This window comes from Alosa pseudoharengus, unplaced genomic scaffold (genome assembly GCF_046254945.1).
Source record: "Alosa pseudoharengus isolate Yale_2024_CS ecotype anadromous, Long Island Sound unplaced genomic scaffold, YU_APseudo_1.1 YU_APseudo_1.1_scf_19, whole genome shotgun sequence".
Taxonomy (NCBI): Eukaryota; Metazoa; Chordata; class Actinopteri; order Clupeiformes; family Clupeidae; genus Alosa; species Alosa pseudoharengus.
Window position 1 is genome coordinate 32,108,089 of NW_027468657.1, and position 18,404 is coordinate 32,126,492.

At 44.2% G+C, this 18,404-nt stretch overlaps 1 protein-coding gene and 1 long non-coding RNA gene across 5 annotated transcripts; one reads left to right on the forward strand and one right to left on the reverse strand.

The window, feature by feature from the left end:
• Positions 1-2,647: 2,647 nt before the first annotated feature.
• Positions 2,648-14,470, reverse strand: smad5 (SMAD family member 5). 4 transcript variants are annotated; one of them, XM_076292400.1, is made up of 7 exons: positions 14,343-14,470; positions 9,696-10,662; positions 8,896-9,159; positions 6,015-6,125; positions 5,069-5,290; positions 4,509-4,765; positions 2,648-4,359 (listed from the first exon to the last, which is right to left on the reverse strand). In XM_076292400.1, the coding sequence occupies exons 2-7, from the start codon at positions 10,096-10,098 to the stop codon at positions 4,216-4,218; spliced, it is 1,401 nt and encodes a 466-aa protein (XP_076148515.1). In that variant the 5' UTR covers positions 10,099-10,662; positions 14,343-14,470; the 3' UTR covers positions 2,648-4,215. The 4 variants fall into 4 exon arrangements, with proteins under 4 accessions (XP_076148515.1, XP_076148512.1, XP_076148514.1 ...); XM_076292397.1 differs by having other exon boundaries at positions 5,069-5,293; positions 14,343-14,469; XM_076292399.1 differs by lacking the exon at positions 14,343-14,470 and adding an exon at positions 13,956-14,195 and having other exon boundaries at positions 5,069-5,293.
• Positions 14,471-14,887: 417 nt separating this feature from the next.
• LOC143132701 (uncharacterized) lies at positions 14,888-18,387 on the forward strand. The gene is made up of 3 exons (XR_012988351.1): positions 14,888-14,974; positions 17,501-17,586; positions 17,733-18,387. It is a non-coding gene; the product is annotated as an uncharacterized LOC143132701 (long non-coding RNA).
• Positions 18,388-18,404: the final 17 nt, after the last annotated feature.

Below are 18,404 nucleotides of genomic sequence, written 5' to 3' on the forward strand. Positions count from 1 at the left end.
ATTGTAACGCGCGTTACTGAAGTTTGTACCGAGTAAATATTACCCAAATTTTTTTTTGTAATGCCTTACATTACCGCGTTTCCGCAAACAGCAATATATTACAGTAATTACATTACTTTTGTAACGCATTACTTCCAACACTGGTCATACGTATGATTACTGTGAATGTATGTGTGTGCGTGTGTATCTGTTTATGCACATGTGTGCACATGGAATGGGTTAACATGACCCCTGGAGGCAAACATACGGAAAAAATTGGTCATCCTAGACCCTACGGTTCTCAAGATATTCACAGAAAACTGTGTCTGCCCTACCCTCCTTTCGGGGGGTCCAGTACAGCGGGGGGGCTACAGATCAAAATGAAAAACGATGGTTCCATGCTATCCATGTGGAGTTACATGCCCACCAAGTTTCGTGTACCCTGGTCTTTCAGTGTCCCGGGAATCCTTGTTGGTGTACGGTCACTAAATGTACACATAAATTATTTTATTGTAAGGCCCCCCATGAACGAAAGTTCACAAAACTTGGCATGCATTCGGAGGGTGTCATAATGATCCTACACTTTCAATTTCGTGCAGTTTTGACTATGTCAGCCAGAGATATTGTGATGAAAACACCTACTTTTTTGCTTTTTAATTTTTAACTAGGTGGCGCTATACATGAAATAAGTGGTAATGGGATGGGTTGACATGGCCCCTTGAGATCAACATACAAAAAAAAGGTGGACCTTCTCGAGATATTCACAGAAAACTGTCTCCGGCCACCTACAGGCCAGTTGGTGTATAGTAACATAAATTAATTTATTGTGTGGCCCCCCATGAACGGAATTCCACGAAACTTGGTGTGCATTCAGAGGGTGTCATAATGATCCTACACTTCCAATTGTGCAGTTTTGACTATGTTAGGTCACAGATACCTGCGATTACAACACCTAATTTTTACTTTTTTGTGTTTAACTAGGTGGCGCTATACATGAAATGAGTGGTTATGGAATGGGTTGACATGGCCCCTTGAGATCAACATACCAAAAAAAAATGGTCCTCCTAAATCTTACGGTTCTCGAGATATTCACAGAAAACTGTGTCTGCCCTACCCTCCTTTCGGGGGGTGCAGTCCAGCGGGGGGGGGGCTACAGATCAAAACGAAAAACGATGGTTCCATGCTATCCATATGGGGTTACATGCCCACCAAGTTTCGTCTACCCCAGTCTTTCAGTGTCCCGGGAATCATTGACGGAAATTTGGACATGCGGGAAAAAAAAAGAAAAGAAAAAAAAATCTGACTAAACCTATATGACCGCCGCTTCGCTTTGAGGGAGAGCATGTCTCCCTCAAAGTATATTATGGTTGTTCTTCTGCAAGCTTCTCATCTTCACAAAGGCGCTCATAGTGACCATTGGGTCCTTGGTTACCTGTCTGTTACCTGTCTGACCAAAGACCTTTGTCCCCAATCACTCAGTTTGACTTTTCCACTTGAGAATGGTGGAAGCTACCATTCTCTTGGGCACTTTCAATGCTGCAGACATTTCCTTGTATCCTTCCCCAGATCTGTGTCTTCAACACAACCCTGTCTCACAGGTCTGGACAATTCTCTCGATGTCAGGTTTTCACTCTGACATGCATTATCAGCTGTGGGACCTTATATAGACAGATGTGTGCCTCTCAGTAATAATGTCCAAAGAATTCATATAGGCACAGGTGGACTTCAATCTAGTTGCATCTCAAGGACCATTGATAGGATGCACCAGAGCTCAATTGCAAGCATCATAACAAAGGGTCTGAATACTAATGTAAATGGGATATTTGAATATTTTTTTCCCATTACAAAACACTCCTAACACCTTTTTTGTGGAGTATTTGAGCATTGTGTGTAGATTGATAAGAAAAAAAAGAATGAATTGAATCTATTTTAAGATGAGTCTGAAACTTGAATGGGTCTGATCCGGTAGCACTGTCCTTCTGCGATGGGTATGGTATTGCAATGGTTCTCCAAGTAGCACTCATCTATTGCAGAGGTCTTAAACAGATAGAGAAAGATCAATTGGATGCTGAGGACACCAAGCACCAGTAAATTATGGTTGGCACTTACTAATCCAACCAGCCTGCTACCCATGGAAAGGTAATGCCCAGCCTCCATACCTAAGGACCATAACACCAGAACTGACTGCCTTCACTGCCCTGCCAGCATACCTGATCAACAACACAAAGAGGGAGCATTTTATAATCTACAGTTGTATGTGTAAATTTGAAGAAAACCGATATCACCCTCCGATATGCCGGGATTGGCTCTTTCCGCAGTAGTGATCGCTGTGGGAAAAAACACTGTAATCGGCTGAGACTGAGGATCTGCAGTGAAGCAAACGGTAATGCTTGGACTTTGTTATGATCACGCACAGGGGTCCACTAGAGTGCACGGAATAGTGGCAAGAAGGGTTGATAATGGCATTGTACCCACACCCCCATAACCAACCAACCCACAGTGGATGCGATAAATAATCAATAGGAAAATGGCATGAAAGACGAAGGTCATATCATTAGGAAATCTTGCCGAGGAAAAAAGTGATTGTCAGTGTTGTTACTGATTTTCAATGTTGATGCTGAGAATGTCTCTGTCGAGAAGTGTTGATCAGATAGGTCTAAAACATGGCAACTTCATATTGTTTGTTTATCCCAGACAATGACCCAGAAAACAGAAAATGGATCACTTGAAAAATATATACATACATACTAGAATGCGTAGAATGAAGGCTGACAGGATTATAGGGAAACATCTTTTACATACTAGGCTCAGGTCAATCTCCTTTTCCACAAACATTTCAGATTCCCCTTTTACATTTTAATGGAATATTAAGTAGACAAGTATTTCACCATAACTGATCAATTGGGTTACCCATCAGCCTATCCATGAGTAGTAAAGATGTCATTTTGGCTCCTTGCTTTAAGCCCTGTATTAACCATCCAGGCTAAATACTTTGTTCTGTGGACCAGGATGGACTGCCCTAACCTGGCCATGTCCAGCGAGAATCTCCTAATGAGGTACAAAGTGAAACGAGTCTGGTATTACTAGGCTAGGACTTCTCAGCCAAAACATTACCAACGATGGAAACAGCTGGCTACAATGTTTACAGTATATGACCCAATCCTGACAACATGAATGCATTCTATTGCCCCATGAGATCATTTACAGTATGCATGAAGAGTGGCACATATAATGAAAAAACTATATCACAAGGACAGTTTTGCCTATAGTCAAATGAGCTCAAACCAGCTACTGCACTCTGGAGAGTACACCGAAATGCACTTATAAGTCAGTGATAAACTGTGGACACAGTAATATTCCAACATTCATAACATTTTTAGTACAAACTCAATTCATCCAATTGGATGGCAGTCACAAATCGTAATTTGGGTTTAATTCAGATGAAAATAGGTGGCTGTCTTCATAAGCCAAGAAGTGAAAAATCAATGACCGTTTAAAACACTTATTTATGTCACTGGTTGAAATCAGAAAGTTGCCACTACTAGTAAACAGGACAAGCTTGTTGGTACTGAAGAGATTTTGACGATGAAATGTCATTTGCAGATGAAAACCAGCACTTATCCACAGCATTCATTTGATCGGATAGAGACTTTATTTTAAAAGCAGTAACTTTGAGTCTTGTCTCATTGCAACATGGACTATAAAAAGGACACATCTGTAGTGAATTCTGAGTCTAATAGTAAACACATAATGGCAGCTATGCCTTATTGTAAATATGTGGAATTAGACAGCATACCATCTAAACATTGTTCACAGAATTAGAAAGCTGCAGGTTTGTCTGTTTTAAGGTGAAGTAGGGATACATCAAAGTAATTCATGAAAGTATTTTCCATCTACTTGGTAACCTACTCATAGTGAAGAGGGGGGGGGGGGAATCACACATACAACCATCATTTGAAAACATTATGCAAAAAACAAACATTTGAAGAAGGCAAACTAAGCAGTAGTATGTCCATTTTTGTGCCACTGCTGTGAATTCTCCTCTGCCAGATTTGCTTGTAGCCTTAGTTCATTCTCACAATTGACTGCTTCAAGGGCTAGCTCATGCTGTAGGCAGTGTAAACAGTTCAGCCTTTAAGACCTCCTCTTCTCAAAAGTAAAAATGTTGAATTTAAAAAAGTAAAAAAACAAAACAAAAAACACAGAGAGATACTCCCAGCCAATGTAAGGCCATTATTAGGAAACAGAAGAGATGGGGTTCAGAGGAGAGCCCATTTGCGTCAGTACTTTATCCAGCCACTGGAGGGGGCCATGCAGATGCACCTCTATCCAGCAGGGGGTGCTGGTCACATCCTGTCGATGGTACTCCGCACCCCAGCCCTGAAAGCATGGGAAAAGAGAACGGCTCAGGCAATCACATCCACCAAAACATCGATTCATTATGGAACTAAAGATTGCACGCTTCACTAGAAAGACAATATTCTGTCACAGAAAATCCTCCCGTGGTGTTGAAAAGGCGTCTGGCCTACCTTCACAAAGCTCATGCGGATGGTACACATCTTTGTGAGCTCGTAGACGGCCTCGAAGCCGTGGTTGACCGACTGGGCCAGTAGCTGGGCAAACTCCTGGTTGTTAAAGATCTTGAGGCTGCAGCCGCTGGGGATCTTGCAGACAGTGGTGGGGTGGAAGCCGTGGTGGTAATTGCAGTTTCGACTCTGGACGAAGATGCTGGTGTCGCTTAGGCACTCGGCATAGACCTCTCCACCGACATAATACAAATGTACGCCTACGAGGGCACACAGAGGGCAAAAGAAATGATCAGGTGGAGCAGGTTAAAACGAATGTTGTCAAACCTTGTGAAAATATGACTGACACAGTCATGCCTGGCAAGTTTTTTTTGTAATTTTTTTTTTTTTTTACAAGACTACCAAGACAAACAATCGTATGACTCGCTGTGTGATCACGCCTCACTTCTCTTCACTACGTATGACTCGCTGTGTGATCACGCCTCACTTCTCTTCACCCCTACTGACACCAGAGGCATGGCGTCAGGTGTTTGACAGGAACGCACTGAACCCCAGCGGTGTACCTTTGCCAATGTGCCGGCGGGTGTTCTCGATGGTGGAGTTGCGGTTGACATTGGAGAGCAGGCCCAGGCAGAAACGGTTCTTGTTGTTGGAAGGGTCGGTGAAGCCATCCACAAGCACACTGGTGGAGGAGGCGTGGTAGGCCTCTCCCACGCGGTTGTTCAGCTCATAGTACACAATGGAGCACCAGTGGATCGGCTCTTCATACTCCACTGGCTGGACGTCTACTGAGAGGGACGAGGAGACACATAAAACCAGCAGCACAGATTACAAACTAGTTGAGATATGTGGGGAAAACGCTCCATTTACTGACTGAGTGCCAGTTCGAGAATTTCGACATGTGGTAACGCTGCAACCTGTGGGAGCTGTCTGAGCAACCTTTCCAAAGAAATACTACTGCAATTTCTGTGGCATTAGTGTCTGTTTTTACAAGTACCAAATGGTCACAGGGAGATTTACAATCCCAAACCGGATATAAGTGCATCCTGCAATAGCAATCCAGTCCGGAGCTGTGGGAGATGGATGATTTTTTTGAAGCACAATGCTCAGCTGTCTCCAATTAAAGAAAATTATCCTCTTAAATAGTGTAGCAATCTAATTTCACATGGGGCAAGAGGCATTTCTGCTGTCACTAGAGCACACTTCCCTTGTACAATGCATCACAGATGTTTGACTGGCTTTTGCTGGCCAAGTGCTACGAGTCCTAGCATTGCCCTCAACATGTCTGGCTCCCTCTGCACCCCAAAAGAACAACACGGCCTAAACGTGGGCCACTTTACTCTTCTCCATTGCTTTAATGACTAAATGACTTTGGTGCACAAGTATGCTAACTGCCAACACAAGCCAAGCACAGAAAAAAAAAAGTAGAAGATATGTTTGTGTAGTAAGCTGTGCATGTCTACTGTGCTGGCTGAGAGGCTAGTGGATTCAGGGGAGGGCCAGCCTTACCTCCTCTGGGCATGTTCTGGGGTACCATGCTGCTCCCGGTCTCCATGGACTGAGAGCCGTCCTGGCCCATCTGCTCGTCAGGGGGCATGTAGGCAGGGGGTGGTGTGTCGGCTGCAGAGAGGACAGAGCAATAAAGAACAGCAGGTCAAGATCAAGATGGCGGAAGGATGTTTGTTTGTGTGTGTGTGTGTGTGAGTGTGAGTGTGTGTGAGAGAGTGTGTGAGATCGCACAGCTGCTCAAGGCAAATGGTTAGATCCACACTATTCCCCTGAGTGAGGGCTTCCGATGGATCTTTACCGGAAGCTGCACCCCGCAGTTTATGGAAACCTTTTAGTGTCCGGTTACGCTAATCTGTGACACCAAACACCCATCTCAGGATGATCCTTCAGAAGGTCTAAAATAGCCCATCTCACTACTGATAGATCCACAATGAAGAAAAATAGGACACTCATGTTTTCCATTTAGATTTTTTCTTCGCTGCAGATCTTAGCATGGACAACTTAAGAAAGAGCATTTAGGCAGTCCGCAAGTGGGAGCCTTGTAGGTAATGGCATTACAGAGCAGGTAATATCATTACAAGAAGAGAAATGGCCTTCTGTGGGCTCCGTAATGATGCAATTTGTTAATAATTGCCACCGCTGTAATCACATCTAATGCAAGGGAATCCTTTTTCCATTCTGAGGCTCACAAGGGTAAAAACGCCATAGGCTCCAATTAGGGGAACTTCCACTATTATCCTGAATAAATGGCAAGCGCATGCCCAACCCCATAAGCCCTGCAGCAAGAGAACCAGTAAGCAAGATGTAGGCACGGTATGTTCCACACAGGTAGGTCTGCATGCTCTGTCCTTTTGCTGATTCATTACGACCCCAGATAAATCCGTGAGGGGAGGGCGAGTGCGGGGAGGGGTGGGGTGGAGGGGAGGATGACACTCCAATGGTGTTGATCACCTCTTGTGATTGCAGAAGCAGAACTGATACAATGATGCCATCAGGGCCAATTCAGCTGAATCAAACGCTGCTGTAGTCTCTCCCCACGGCGCTATAAAACATTAGCTTCCCTCATGCCTGACTGCATCCCAGGCCAGCGGGTGCGTGCATCAGCAAATCCGCGCGATACAGAATGGGCCGAACGGGCCGGTGCCCAGCACTGGGCACTCATCAGTAGGATACGCAGCTCACGGGACACACTCTGGGCTTTGCTGTGCTGCTTAGCTGGCATTTCAATTGTCCTAGCGAAAAGGGGGCCGATTTGCACTGTCCCATCATCATAATTTATCATGGTATTAGCCACCCCCCCCCCCCCCACACACACACACACACACACACACCACACCACACCACACACACATTCACCCCGCCACCCCCAAAAAATCCTGATTGGCTGTAACATTTTAGTTTCTGATTTGTTTTAACAATCATCTCCTGCTCTAAGATCTCCATGCAATCCCCTCCACATAATCCAAAAGATACACCAAACAACTAACCATAACAGTGGTCAAATTTAAAGGTATAAAGGGGACATTAATGTTTTGTCTTGCACTACTCAAACACAACAGTTGTTATAGCCTCCACCAACATTACTGGGTCATAGGTGTGTGTGCCTATGCATGTGTGTATGTGTATGCGTGTGTGGGCATATATCAATGTGCAAACCAGTGTAATTAGGCATGTGGTGAATATGAGCACACAGGGACGCAATCATCGTGATACCACGGCCCCACAAGCCAGACACGCACTAATTCTATAGACCCTGCATAAGCTAAAGGACTCACTAGTGTGAAACCTATTCAAATAATTCCTGATAGTGACATTGTTATTATATTTTTTTACATGTCTCTCACTGTATGCGTTTTAGAAGAAAATAGTCCTAATGAATTATTATTATTATAGCTCTGATATTTTTCCGAGGTTACAGCACCGAAGTGCCAAATGCACCATGATAAAGGAAACCATTTCTTTCGTAAGAGTTATAGGATCAGAAGACCTCCTTCACTGTAAGGCTTGTATTTTGTGCATTTGGCAAAAGCCCCAGACAGCAGCTGAGTGGTAGCCTAATTGGGATTCGTTATTTGTAAAAGTTGTTTGCTGCCTCCTGCCTCCAGTAGCCTGGACTGTCCGATCGCAGCGCCTTACTTTCACTTTCCGCTGCCCCTGCTCATAGGCGGCATGGCCGGTAATAACGTGGTATGAGATGCGTTGCATATGAAGTTGGTACAGACTACTGAAGATTTGAGATGAGTGACCACGATAGTAGTCTTAAGTAGCTTTTTTGCTAGGCCCAGAGAAGGTTGACAATGTGGAATATTCCGCTGGTTGGTGCACATGCAAGTGTTCAGATTGGTTGTTTGTCCATCATTTACACAGATTTCACTGGAGCAGATCTTGCTCACAACTTTGGTAGCCTGTCTCTTAGCCATATCATCAGGCCATATAATATGATGTGTAACAGTAGACTATGTAAATTTATGTAGAAAATTATATATTTATTTCCTTACAGACATATGGTAATTAGTGCGACTATACTCCCACCCCTCCCCGCCCCGGCGAGAGCATCGGCTATTGCGATGTTTTACTGTACACATCATCAAATGCCAATTAAGGTGACATCGCCCAACCCTCATACTAGTCAAATTAACCACCTCAGAAATAACGATACTGCAGGTTGCTGCCATCAGGGACGGAACATAGCACCAGCTGGTAAAATATTGTGCCTGGTGCCTGGGAGATAAAAAATAAAGATGTACTATTGAGTGGCTGGTGAATTTTACAAATAATTTTTTAAGTGGCTGGTAGATGAATACATTTAACGTAAATATTTAAAGTTAATTTCCATCCCTGGCTGCCATGTGTCTACAGTGTGAGGTCTAGGCGCTCGTACCTGGCAGCTGGAAGGGGCTGGAGGGGCCCGAGCTGGCGGGGGAGTTGGGGTAGGTGCCACTGCTGGTGGGCGAGGGTGGGTAGGGCGAGTTGGGTGAGATCGGTAGGGAGCTGCCGCTGCTGTGCTGCTGCTGCTGGAAGGACTCAGGGAAGGTGGCGTTGAGGGGCATGTGCGGCTCGTGGTGGCTCAAGTTGCGGAACTGCACCAGCAGACTGTGCTGCGGGTTGAACTCGCTGTGGCGGGGGACCAACACCGGTGGAAGCACTGGGGAAAGAAAACAGGGCAAAACAAAAGAGTTAGCATAGCAAAGATGTTAAAGCTACTACAGGCCAGGCAGAGTGAGAACAGTCATCAAACGCTGACTAGCAGAAGGCATTTCTGGTGTGCTGGCATCAGGAGGGATCAACAGTGCTGTCTCTGCTCTGCTGTGTGTTATGTGATATTTGCCCTTGAGCGAGTCATCAAGGGCCTCTCAATCACACAGCAGTCAGGAGATGGAGAGGAAAGGTTACACAATGGCGAGAAACTGGAACTCAATACAGCCATCAGTTTCCAACTCTATGACAGAATATCTATACTGAGCCCGATGACCGTCTCTTAAACAACATGCTTCTCTTTCGACTCAGGAAAATGACACTCAACTGTTCCATGCCCCCCGGGCAAACAATATACCTTTGACATATTTACTAGAACATGAGTCAGCATTTCCTTACTCATCTCCCATCGTCTGACTCATCGAGACGACATCTGCATTGATTTCCTTTCCCACACAAGACCACGCCAGCTGGCTAAAAGCTTACCTGGGCTCTCCACGCGCTTGTAGTGGTAGGGGTTGATGCACACCTCCTTCTGTTTGGAGCCGAAGGGGTACTCGCACACCTCCAGCGGCTTGAGCTCGTGGTGCGACTGCAGGTCGGGCCAGCGCCACACGCGGCAGTAGATGACGTGCGGCAGGCCCTTGCGGTGCGAGACCTGGAGGCGGCCGTCGAGCGAGCGCGGGATGGTCACACACTTGCTGGGCTGGCCGGGGCAGCTGAGCGCCTTCTCCAGGTCCTCCATGGCGCCCTTCTTCTTCTTGAGCTTCTTGACCAGGGCGTCCACCGCCTTCTCGGCCCACTTCTCCTCCTCGTCGCCCTGCTTCCAGCCCAGAAGCCGCTTGACGGCCGGGCTCGTGAAGGAGAACAGGCTGGACATGGAGGTCATGGCTCTCCGCGGGAGGTCTCAGGCAAGCCGATCCACGCGAGGGGAAGGGGAAAAAAAAACACACACTGTGGAGGAGGGCGGAAAGAGGGGAAGCACCTCCTCAGGAGTCCCAGAGAAGCTGAGGTCAACCGAATGGGCTTGAGTGAGGATGAAGCCGTCAGACAGAGAAAGAGAAAGAGAGAGAGAGAGACAAAGAGACAGCGACTTGGTGGGTGCGAGACTGTTTGTGCGTATGCGTTATGAGGGGGTGGGGAAGTGGAGAAGGCCTTAGCCTTGCACGACCAAGGACAGGAAATGGAGGCAGGACGCAGCTGCCGGCTCTCAGGAAAGCCTGCAGTGAAGGGGAGGAGGAGAGGGGTGGAGCCAGGTCACACCAGACACATTGGGAAATGGTGCAGAGGAGCAGTTTGGGATTCAGATGGGAATGGACAGACAGATCTGTGGTCCAAAAGAGCCTCTTCAAAAGTGGGGAGTTACGGGCAATCTTGCACACATGGGTTGGCTAATAGTCCATGCCAAAAGCAGAGCGGTGTCCACAGCCCAGGCCAATCTGAAGAGCAGCACCTGTGAACAGACAGAAATAGGCCTCAGTTCATTAGTAAAGAGTAAAAAGATGATTAAAAACTACAGGTTTGAGCAAACAGGTTGCATATTGCCTTGATTAACAGAACAAATGGCCAGAGAAAAATAAGGACACTCAGTTACTTATGCTCCTAGTTGGATAATGCTCCCACACTTGATTGATTTGCATGGCTACTGTTCCAGTTACTCTGGCTCAAGATGCCTCTATAGACAGATGTAGCCCATCCTCTCCCTCAAACTAGAAAAAAAGCTCTGGGCTCTCCAAAGCTCTCCACATCTGGGCAGCTCTGTGACCAATGGAAAGCACCGTGTTTGCCATATGTAGTGTCCTGCTTCAACAGTGGGTCGTTGTGCGATGTCATCTGTGAGCAGTGGACCCACACAGCCCCACCCTGGTGTGTTCTCTCCCTCACACAAACACACAGTCACAGACACACGCAGGGTGGAGCAGTCAGCAAGCCCAGCTATTGAAAACAGTGTGAGTGCTACCAAGACAAAAAGGATATCAGGCCACTGGGAGTCACTTCCTCCAGTCACATCTCCGCTAGCCCACTCACTCTGCCAGCTCCACCCCACCCACAGGCTGCCAGAAATACACCTCCCACCCCATGGTCTGTCCTACAGCATCCACAGCTTGTGGAAAAGCTCATTTTAGCGCTACAATAAAATCTCCCTTAGGATTTAGAATGTAATGAGGAGAACAAAGCATGCTTTGCTCTTTTATCTTTGATAACGTGCCACTAGTAGCTGACAACCCTGGGGCAGAAGTTGCTCTCCACCAAAAAGAACATTTGGATCTGGCTCAAGTGCTGATGGCTGGGTAGGATGGCTTGCCCAATGCTTCATCTCCGTGCACTGGGAGAATGAATGTAGGTCACCCCTTCCTGCCCCAGCCTCTCACCCTGTGAAGACAGAGCGCTCGTTATCCAGACCCAGCATGGCTACTGGCACCCACACCACTGTGGCACAGACAGGAGCAAGCAGGGAGGGTGGACCACTCAATCTACTCAATCTGATACTCAACTGGTATGAGCAACACTGCTGCTAGTTCCATCATTTGTTTGTTTAGCTTATTCATACTTCTAAGACTTCTTCAGCCATGCTACTGCCAGAAAGTCAAATAAAATAACACATGGACAGTGAGGCATATCATAGTCAGACATTCAGTTGAAAACAATGTGCTCAACGCATTAATATGCAAAGAAGAGGTCCAGCAGAACCCACCTCTGAGACGGTTCAGCATCCCTGCAGCCACACAGGGCTTGTACAGCTGGCCAAGGGTATCAGAACCACTCCCAGTCATATGCTTCACAAGCAGCACGAGGGGAGGGAGGATCCGGCTGAGGTGACTTACAGGCTTTGTGCTCCATGGTTTACACACTGGGCACCCGCAGCAGTCACACAAGGACACTTCTCCTCAGTCACTTCTATTGATTTCCCTCACAGAGCGGGTGCCATCTTGCCTCCCACATGCTTGCAGTTGCAAAATTCCTGTTTCATCTCATGCAGGAATCATGTGGGCCACAGTTGACTGGCAATACTACAGAATGCTTCATTCCCTATTCACACCTTAACCCTCACCTGTAAGTCAGTTTGGATAAAAGCATCAGCTAAAGGGATAGGGATAAATGTAACTCACAATTTATAGAGCAAAGAGGGTGGTGGTGGGGTGTTCATGTTAATTCAGGCATGGGCTAGCTTTTGTGCCCCCTGATAAACCCAGGAACCAAACCCTGGGAGACAGGGTTCAGACTGCCTAATTGCTCCCTGTCTAATTACTCGTGACACCATATACACCCACTCTGTCCCTGGTGTCTGACATCATCCACACAAATTGGAGGGGCTCCATTGTTTGACACTGGTAACAACACAACCACACTCTCACACTCTTTTGGCTGAATTTGGAGGGAAATGTGCAAAGCCTTCTCCTGTGCTCTCCAAAAGCACGGGAACAGTCCCCTTTGACTACAGTACTTCATAATAACAGGTTAAACATTGCTCAGAAAGACATTGTAATGACAACACCACAATTGAAAAAAGACATTCTAATATAACCAGAACTTAGATCAGGCATACTGGAGAAGCATATTCTCAATTCAAAAATAGCTTACACAATGTCACAGCTGTACATCATACATGTGGTAATTACAGTATTAGTACCAGTAAGTGCTTCAGCACTGAGGTATGGAAGGTGAGGTGTGATATTTCAAAAGAATACCATGTTGCTTACTGGCTAATGATTTGTCTGTAAAATAGATCACTTCACACCACTTCAGCCTGCCTGTTTATCAAGGACACCACTGAAACCTGAACAAACACTAGGTAGCCTAGTGGCAAAACAAAGTGGAGTTTATTTTTTCACATGACAATCTCAGAAATAAGGGTAAGATAAGGCTGTGTAAGGACAGCATGTATGAACTAAGTAAACCTAACCAAAATTCTATCGTTTACACACACATCCAATTAACGGGACATACATTCGCAAAGGTAATGTTAACTGTCAACATGGGGCACACTTAGGCTTAACGTTACTGTTTCATTTATGATAAGCTTAGGTTAACGTCAAACAAGTCCATAACTTGAAAGAACAGCAATGTTTTAACTCAACTAACCGTATTGCTATTTTGACGACGTTAACATTAACGTTAACCCATTATGTCTGTACAATTAGCCAAGAGCGGAATACAGCGTAACAAGGGTAGTAAGCATGGATGGTTATATCGCAATCAATGCATTTTTAGTAATCGATGAGGGTTAACTTACCTATTCAATGAAAATCGAATGGTATTGTCTGAGGTTCACGTTACATACATTACATTTGCAAGTGAGATAACTAGCTCTTCAGCCATGATGCATAACGTTAACGTTACCATGATAACAAAAGTTACGTTCAGTCAGAAAACACAGCAGAAGTTTGTTTCTATTAACTCCAATGTGAGCGAGTTTCTATTAACTCTAATGTGAGCAAGTTACATTTGATCTTAACGTGAAATAAAGTTTAATCTTACCAAGCGTGAGTTAGAACACGTTAACTATGATGGCTAGCTAGCTAAAATGCGGAAAGGTTGAGACACAAATAAAGGGCCCATTCCACAAAGGACACAATGTTGGCCTAGAAAACCATCAAACTCAATCAAAACTCATTCAATCCGTTGGCCAATTATCTATACTCTGAAATAAGGATAACAATAATTAGAGCAGACTATTAGTTTTAAGGAAAAAGTAACGGTGCGTTAGCCAATTGGATAACACACTATCACAATGCATTAACTTACACTAATCAGCCGCGTTAGCTAAGGCAAGTTAGCTTGCTAGACGATAGACCACAAGAACGCAACATTTCTGTTCGAAGTTCTAGTTGGGATGTTTGAAATTACTTTTCATTCAAGTTCCTCTGAAAGCTGACCAGCTAATATGACCGTTAACTGGATGTTAGCTATGGTTACATTCATTTCAAGTCAGCTAAGTTAGTTAGGTAGCAACTTCATTTCTCCTTTCCCCCACCCCCACTAGAAAGGGGAAAAAACAGAAAACTTTTTTTCCAATCAGTTCAACACCCCACCCCCTATGGAAAACACCCTATTCAACTGATTAAAATTAAGTTCTTGTGTAGCCACCGAAACAGGGTTGTATATTGGATCTGATATAGTTACATCGCATACCTTTGAGAAAACGAAGACGCTTCCCTATTCCTTTCCTCCTGTGAACACACTCCGACATGAACCTGATTTTTTTTCCTTTTTTCACTCTGTCTTTACCCGACTCCCTCGTCTCCCATGTCCTGGCGTCAAAAAGACTGGAGGCGGAGTGCAACTCCCTATATCCATCCGCCAAGTTAACAACTTCAGGCCAATTTATAGTTTAAGTGTCGCTTGAGCAAAGAGACAACATTTGTGCCTGCCTGCTAGTCGTGGATCTTGTCGGGTAGCTGCTACATACATATTTTAGTGAAACGCCGCAGACATTGCCGCATACTCCGATTAGACATGAACTCAAAGTGATACTGAGTTTCGATTTTTATTGTGTTACCGTGGCCGGTGTGTCTTTCCTTTAGTTTTGCGGTGAAATGCAACGGGGATGTTATAATAACTACTTGACGTTCTATTCGGTAAATTCTCGCTGGCGCTGGACTATGAAAGCTTTACAGGTCCGCGAGTTCTCGAGCGACACTTGTCGCCTGAATGGTAGCCTATTCACTTTTACTGTGTCCCTGTCTGTAGAACTCGATCAGATATCTAGCCTGATATCGCATGTCATCCGTTATGATCAGACACTTTCCAACTGCACGCTAACCGTAAGTCAGTCCTGCTAGAAATTGTAAAATAAGTTGTTACACCTCAATCTTTTCAAAGATGTAGCTATATGGTATGGTATTAATATTAAATGGTTCCTACTCAATTGTTTACACTGTCTATTTTTTTCCCGGACTCTAACGAAGATGATCTTGGTTGTGTTTCTACGACACTTCTATTTTTTATTTTTACCTCTAACATTAACCGAATTCATGCCTTTAAAAACCAGCGTCTGCTCAGTTTAGTCTAGCCTATGTTAAGTTAACACATTCACGTCTTAGGCTACTGCAACAAGCAAATAGTTCCTCCCTAATTGCAAACGAGTATAAGCTGTAGCTATATATCACTAATTCGTACTAGCTAACGAAAACTAATCATTTTCGTCGAATTGGCTGTTCGAGTCTGTTCAAATTGATTAGCAATGATTTGTTGTAGCTTTGGCTACTTTACTGTCACTATTTCACTCATTGATATGTCGGACGACAACATACTTCAAAAAAGGTTGTTAATTGACCTAAAATATTGAGTCAAGTTCAGACATCAAACAAGACTCAGACAGCTGCAGGCTGATATGGGCCTAAATGCAGTACATTAGTAATATGCGGAAGGACACAGACAAAAACTACTGTTCTTTCAGTTTCTTCGAGCAGTGCTACGGCCCAGTGATGTCACTAAATGTGGCTCCTCTCTGTCTGGCGTTTAAAACTTCTAGTGGCTGACCAATAGAAAGCCGGTAACGCCGATGTTGCTAGCTCTACACCGGCATGAATAAAAATGTCTCCTCTTACCAGTGCCATCAAATCACATGCCCGTCGTCTTGAATTGGGTTAGGACAGGCCAATCTGCAGTGGCTGATAATTCAGTCTAACTCGCCGATCTCAAGATCTCTCTGCTTGTAAGCCTACTTCACATCTCGTGTGGGCCCCTTAACATTTTCAAAATTCTGTGTTTTTGTAGGATATTCAATCTGTAAAACGTAGCCTATCATAACCCAGTAATAACTTTTACATGCAACTGGTGGTTGTGAAGTGATGTAGGGCTTAGCACATTCCAAAATGAATGAACAGTGAAGCATTTGAAGCCAAGCAACATAACATCTGAGAGAATGTTCTTTGTATGCAATGAACAATATTAGCCACCAGTTGGCAGCCTTCACCAAGTAGTCTCACTGAGTTGCAGGCCTCATGGTATCCAACATGCAACAGTCTGAGGTAGCATCTGAAAAGGGACATCACACACAGTTAACATTTCTTCCGTGTAAATTTACAGGAAATGTCCCATCAGACTCTGGTTATGTCAAAGAACCAATACAGGGTACAGAAAATTAACTTTTTGCAAGAATATGTCCCATTGGCTTTTAAACCCAATGGAATAACTCACTCAGACCCAAGTAACAACAGCTGTCATTTAGAGTTTGTGATAATTCTCCAGAATATAATTGCTGGCTTCATTCATTAATTTTATTCATCCTGCAGTTCCATAGTCTATTTCTGTTTAAGTCTCATATGGCATAGGCTATGATGTATTGTACATACCTATGTTCGGTTAATTTGAATAATGTTAACTGAACATAAGTAGGCACACATTAAAACATACATGCTCTGGGCCAAGGTCTCTGAGTGTCATTGTAGGATGACTGTACCTGATTGGACATTTCACAGGGGAAACAGATCTGCCACAGGTCATTCTGGATAAGAAGTATGCCTTTTACTTTTCCAAGAGAAGAGATGTGATCCCTATTTTTTTCTTTTTAATTTAACTTCTTACATAACTTGCCAAACCTAGTATAACCTGAGGCTGTTCCTCAAGTTCCTCAGTCCATGAAAAAAACAGACCTGCCCAGTCAATCAAAAAGTCTATGTAGGTATAGCAGTCAGACTGACTGTGAAATAAATTAGATTAAGATAGAGGAAACCCCATCCACGCGTGGAATTCCATTCCATCCATCTAACTGCACATAAAACCACACAGGACGTATGTGTTAACACTTAAAGCCTTCCAAAATGAAAAAAAAATAATATATAGATTGATAGATAGGTAGGTAGATAGATAGATAGATATGCCTCCAGTTTGTACTTGTGACTGATATTTTGTTACTGTTGCTACTGTGATTGGACAGTGGACTTTTAAAAGACTATTGGAAAAGTAGGGGTATTTGAGTGATGCACATAGCTCAGCACCACATAATAGTATGGTGTTAATGTCACCACATATGTTCTGTATTAGTGGTTCCTCCACTTAGTCAGGGATTCCAAAATGGTCTTGCACAGGTAGAGCGTACACTGGTGATGAATGCGGAAACAATGAGAGCATTGTAGAGTAAACACATACCATGAGATTAGAATGGGACATCGCATCGCCATCCCATATCCACTAAGGACCTGCAAAAGGTTCTGAACAGTAACGTTATATTGTTTAGAAGTCTGATCATATTCCATTTTAAAATGCAATCAAGCGAGAGAAATTTCATGCCATGCCCCAATGGCATCCCACAGTCTAATCCCTAAGTTTTGACTTCATCCCAACAGGTTACCCTCTGAAATGGAACAACAGACTTCAACTCCAACTGATCTGGTGGCTTTTCTGACTTCACTTAAAAGGCTATGAGTTTACAGTGAGTGCATTTTCTTCATTCATCCCTTTTAGTGGAATTCTAAGCAGTGGCCCTGAGCTTTTCCATGCCCCCACTGAAAGCGGTGACCTTTGGTTTATGCATACTTTATCTGGCAATATTTAGACTTGTTAAACTGTCTTTGGCAGTGTCTTAGAAGCCCCCTCAGCCACTTCTGGAAGGATTGGCTGTCACACACCCCTGCCTCCCCGTACTGAGCCTTCCTGTGGCTGGCATTTAGTGTGCAACAGCACTGGAATGTTTTTTTTCACTCTTCCGGATCACTCCTTTACCTTGCCAACTGGGAACGGCTGACTATGTACATATATTTCCCTTTTCTGTAATGTTGACTGGCAAAGTACCCCACAGCATCGGTCCCTCCAAATATTTCCTTCCTATAAAAGGGTTCCCATCATCAACAGTGTAGAGGACTAATACTCAAGACTTTGAGTGCCTCACAGAATAGTGGATTAAAGCCATAGGGTGTTGTGGAAAAAAGGGAAAACAAGCAAACATAAATAATAGCCTGATAGTGTTACTTCATATAAGGTTCAGCAATAATCTTTCTGGACATTTTCAGAAAAAGAAGAGAGAACCTTACGAAAACAGATGCCAAACCTTTGGTAAACTGTCAGTTAACAATTCTTCCCATTATTAATTGACTATGAATTCTTACAAAGTTGTGGTTTGTATACTTTATGTTTGTAGTTATTATTTTGTTAAATTAGATTTTTTTATTTTGGTCTATGACTAATATTGGTATTTGTTTTATTATTATTAGGCTACGTTATGACTCTACTCTAAACTGTTATTTGTAATGT

Coding starts and splice junctions, on each gene's coding strand:
- smad5 (XM_076292397.1), bottom strand. CDS start 10,098: ATGACCTCCATGTCCAGCCTGTTCTCCTTCACGAGCCCGGCCGTCAAG. Junction 6,126..8,895: donor CAGCCCCTTCCAGCTGCCAG/GTACGAGCGCCT, acceptor TCCTCTCTGCAG/CCGACACACCACCCCCTGCC. Junction 4,766..5,068: donor CCGCCGGCACATTGGCAAAG/GTACACCGCTGG, acceptor GTGCCCTCGTAG/GCGTACATTTGTATTATGTC.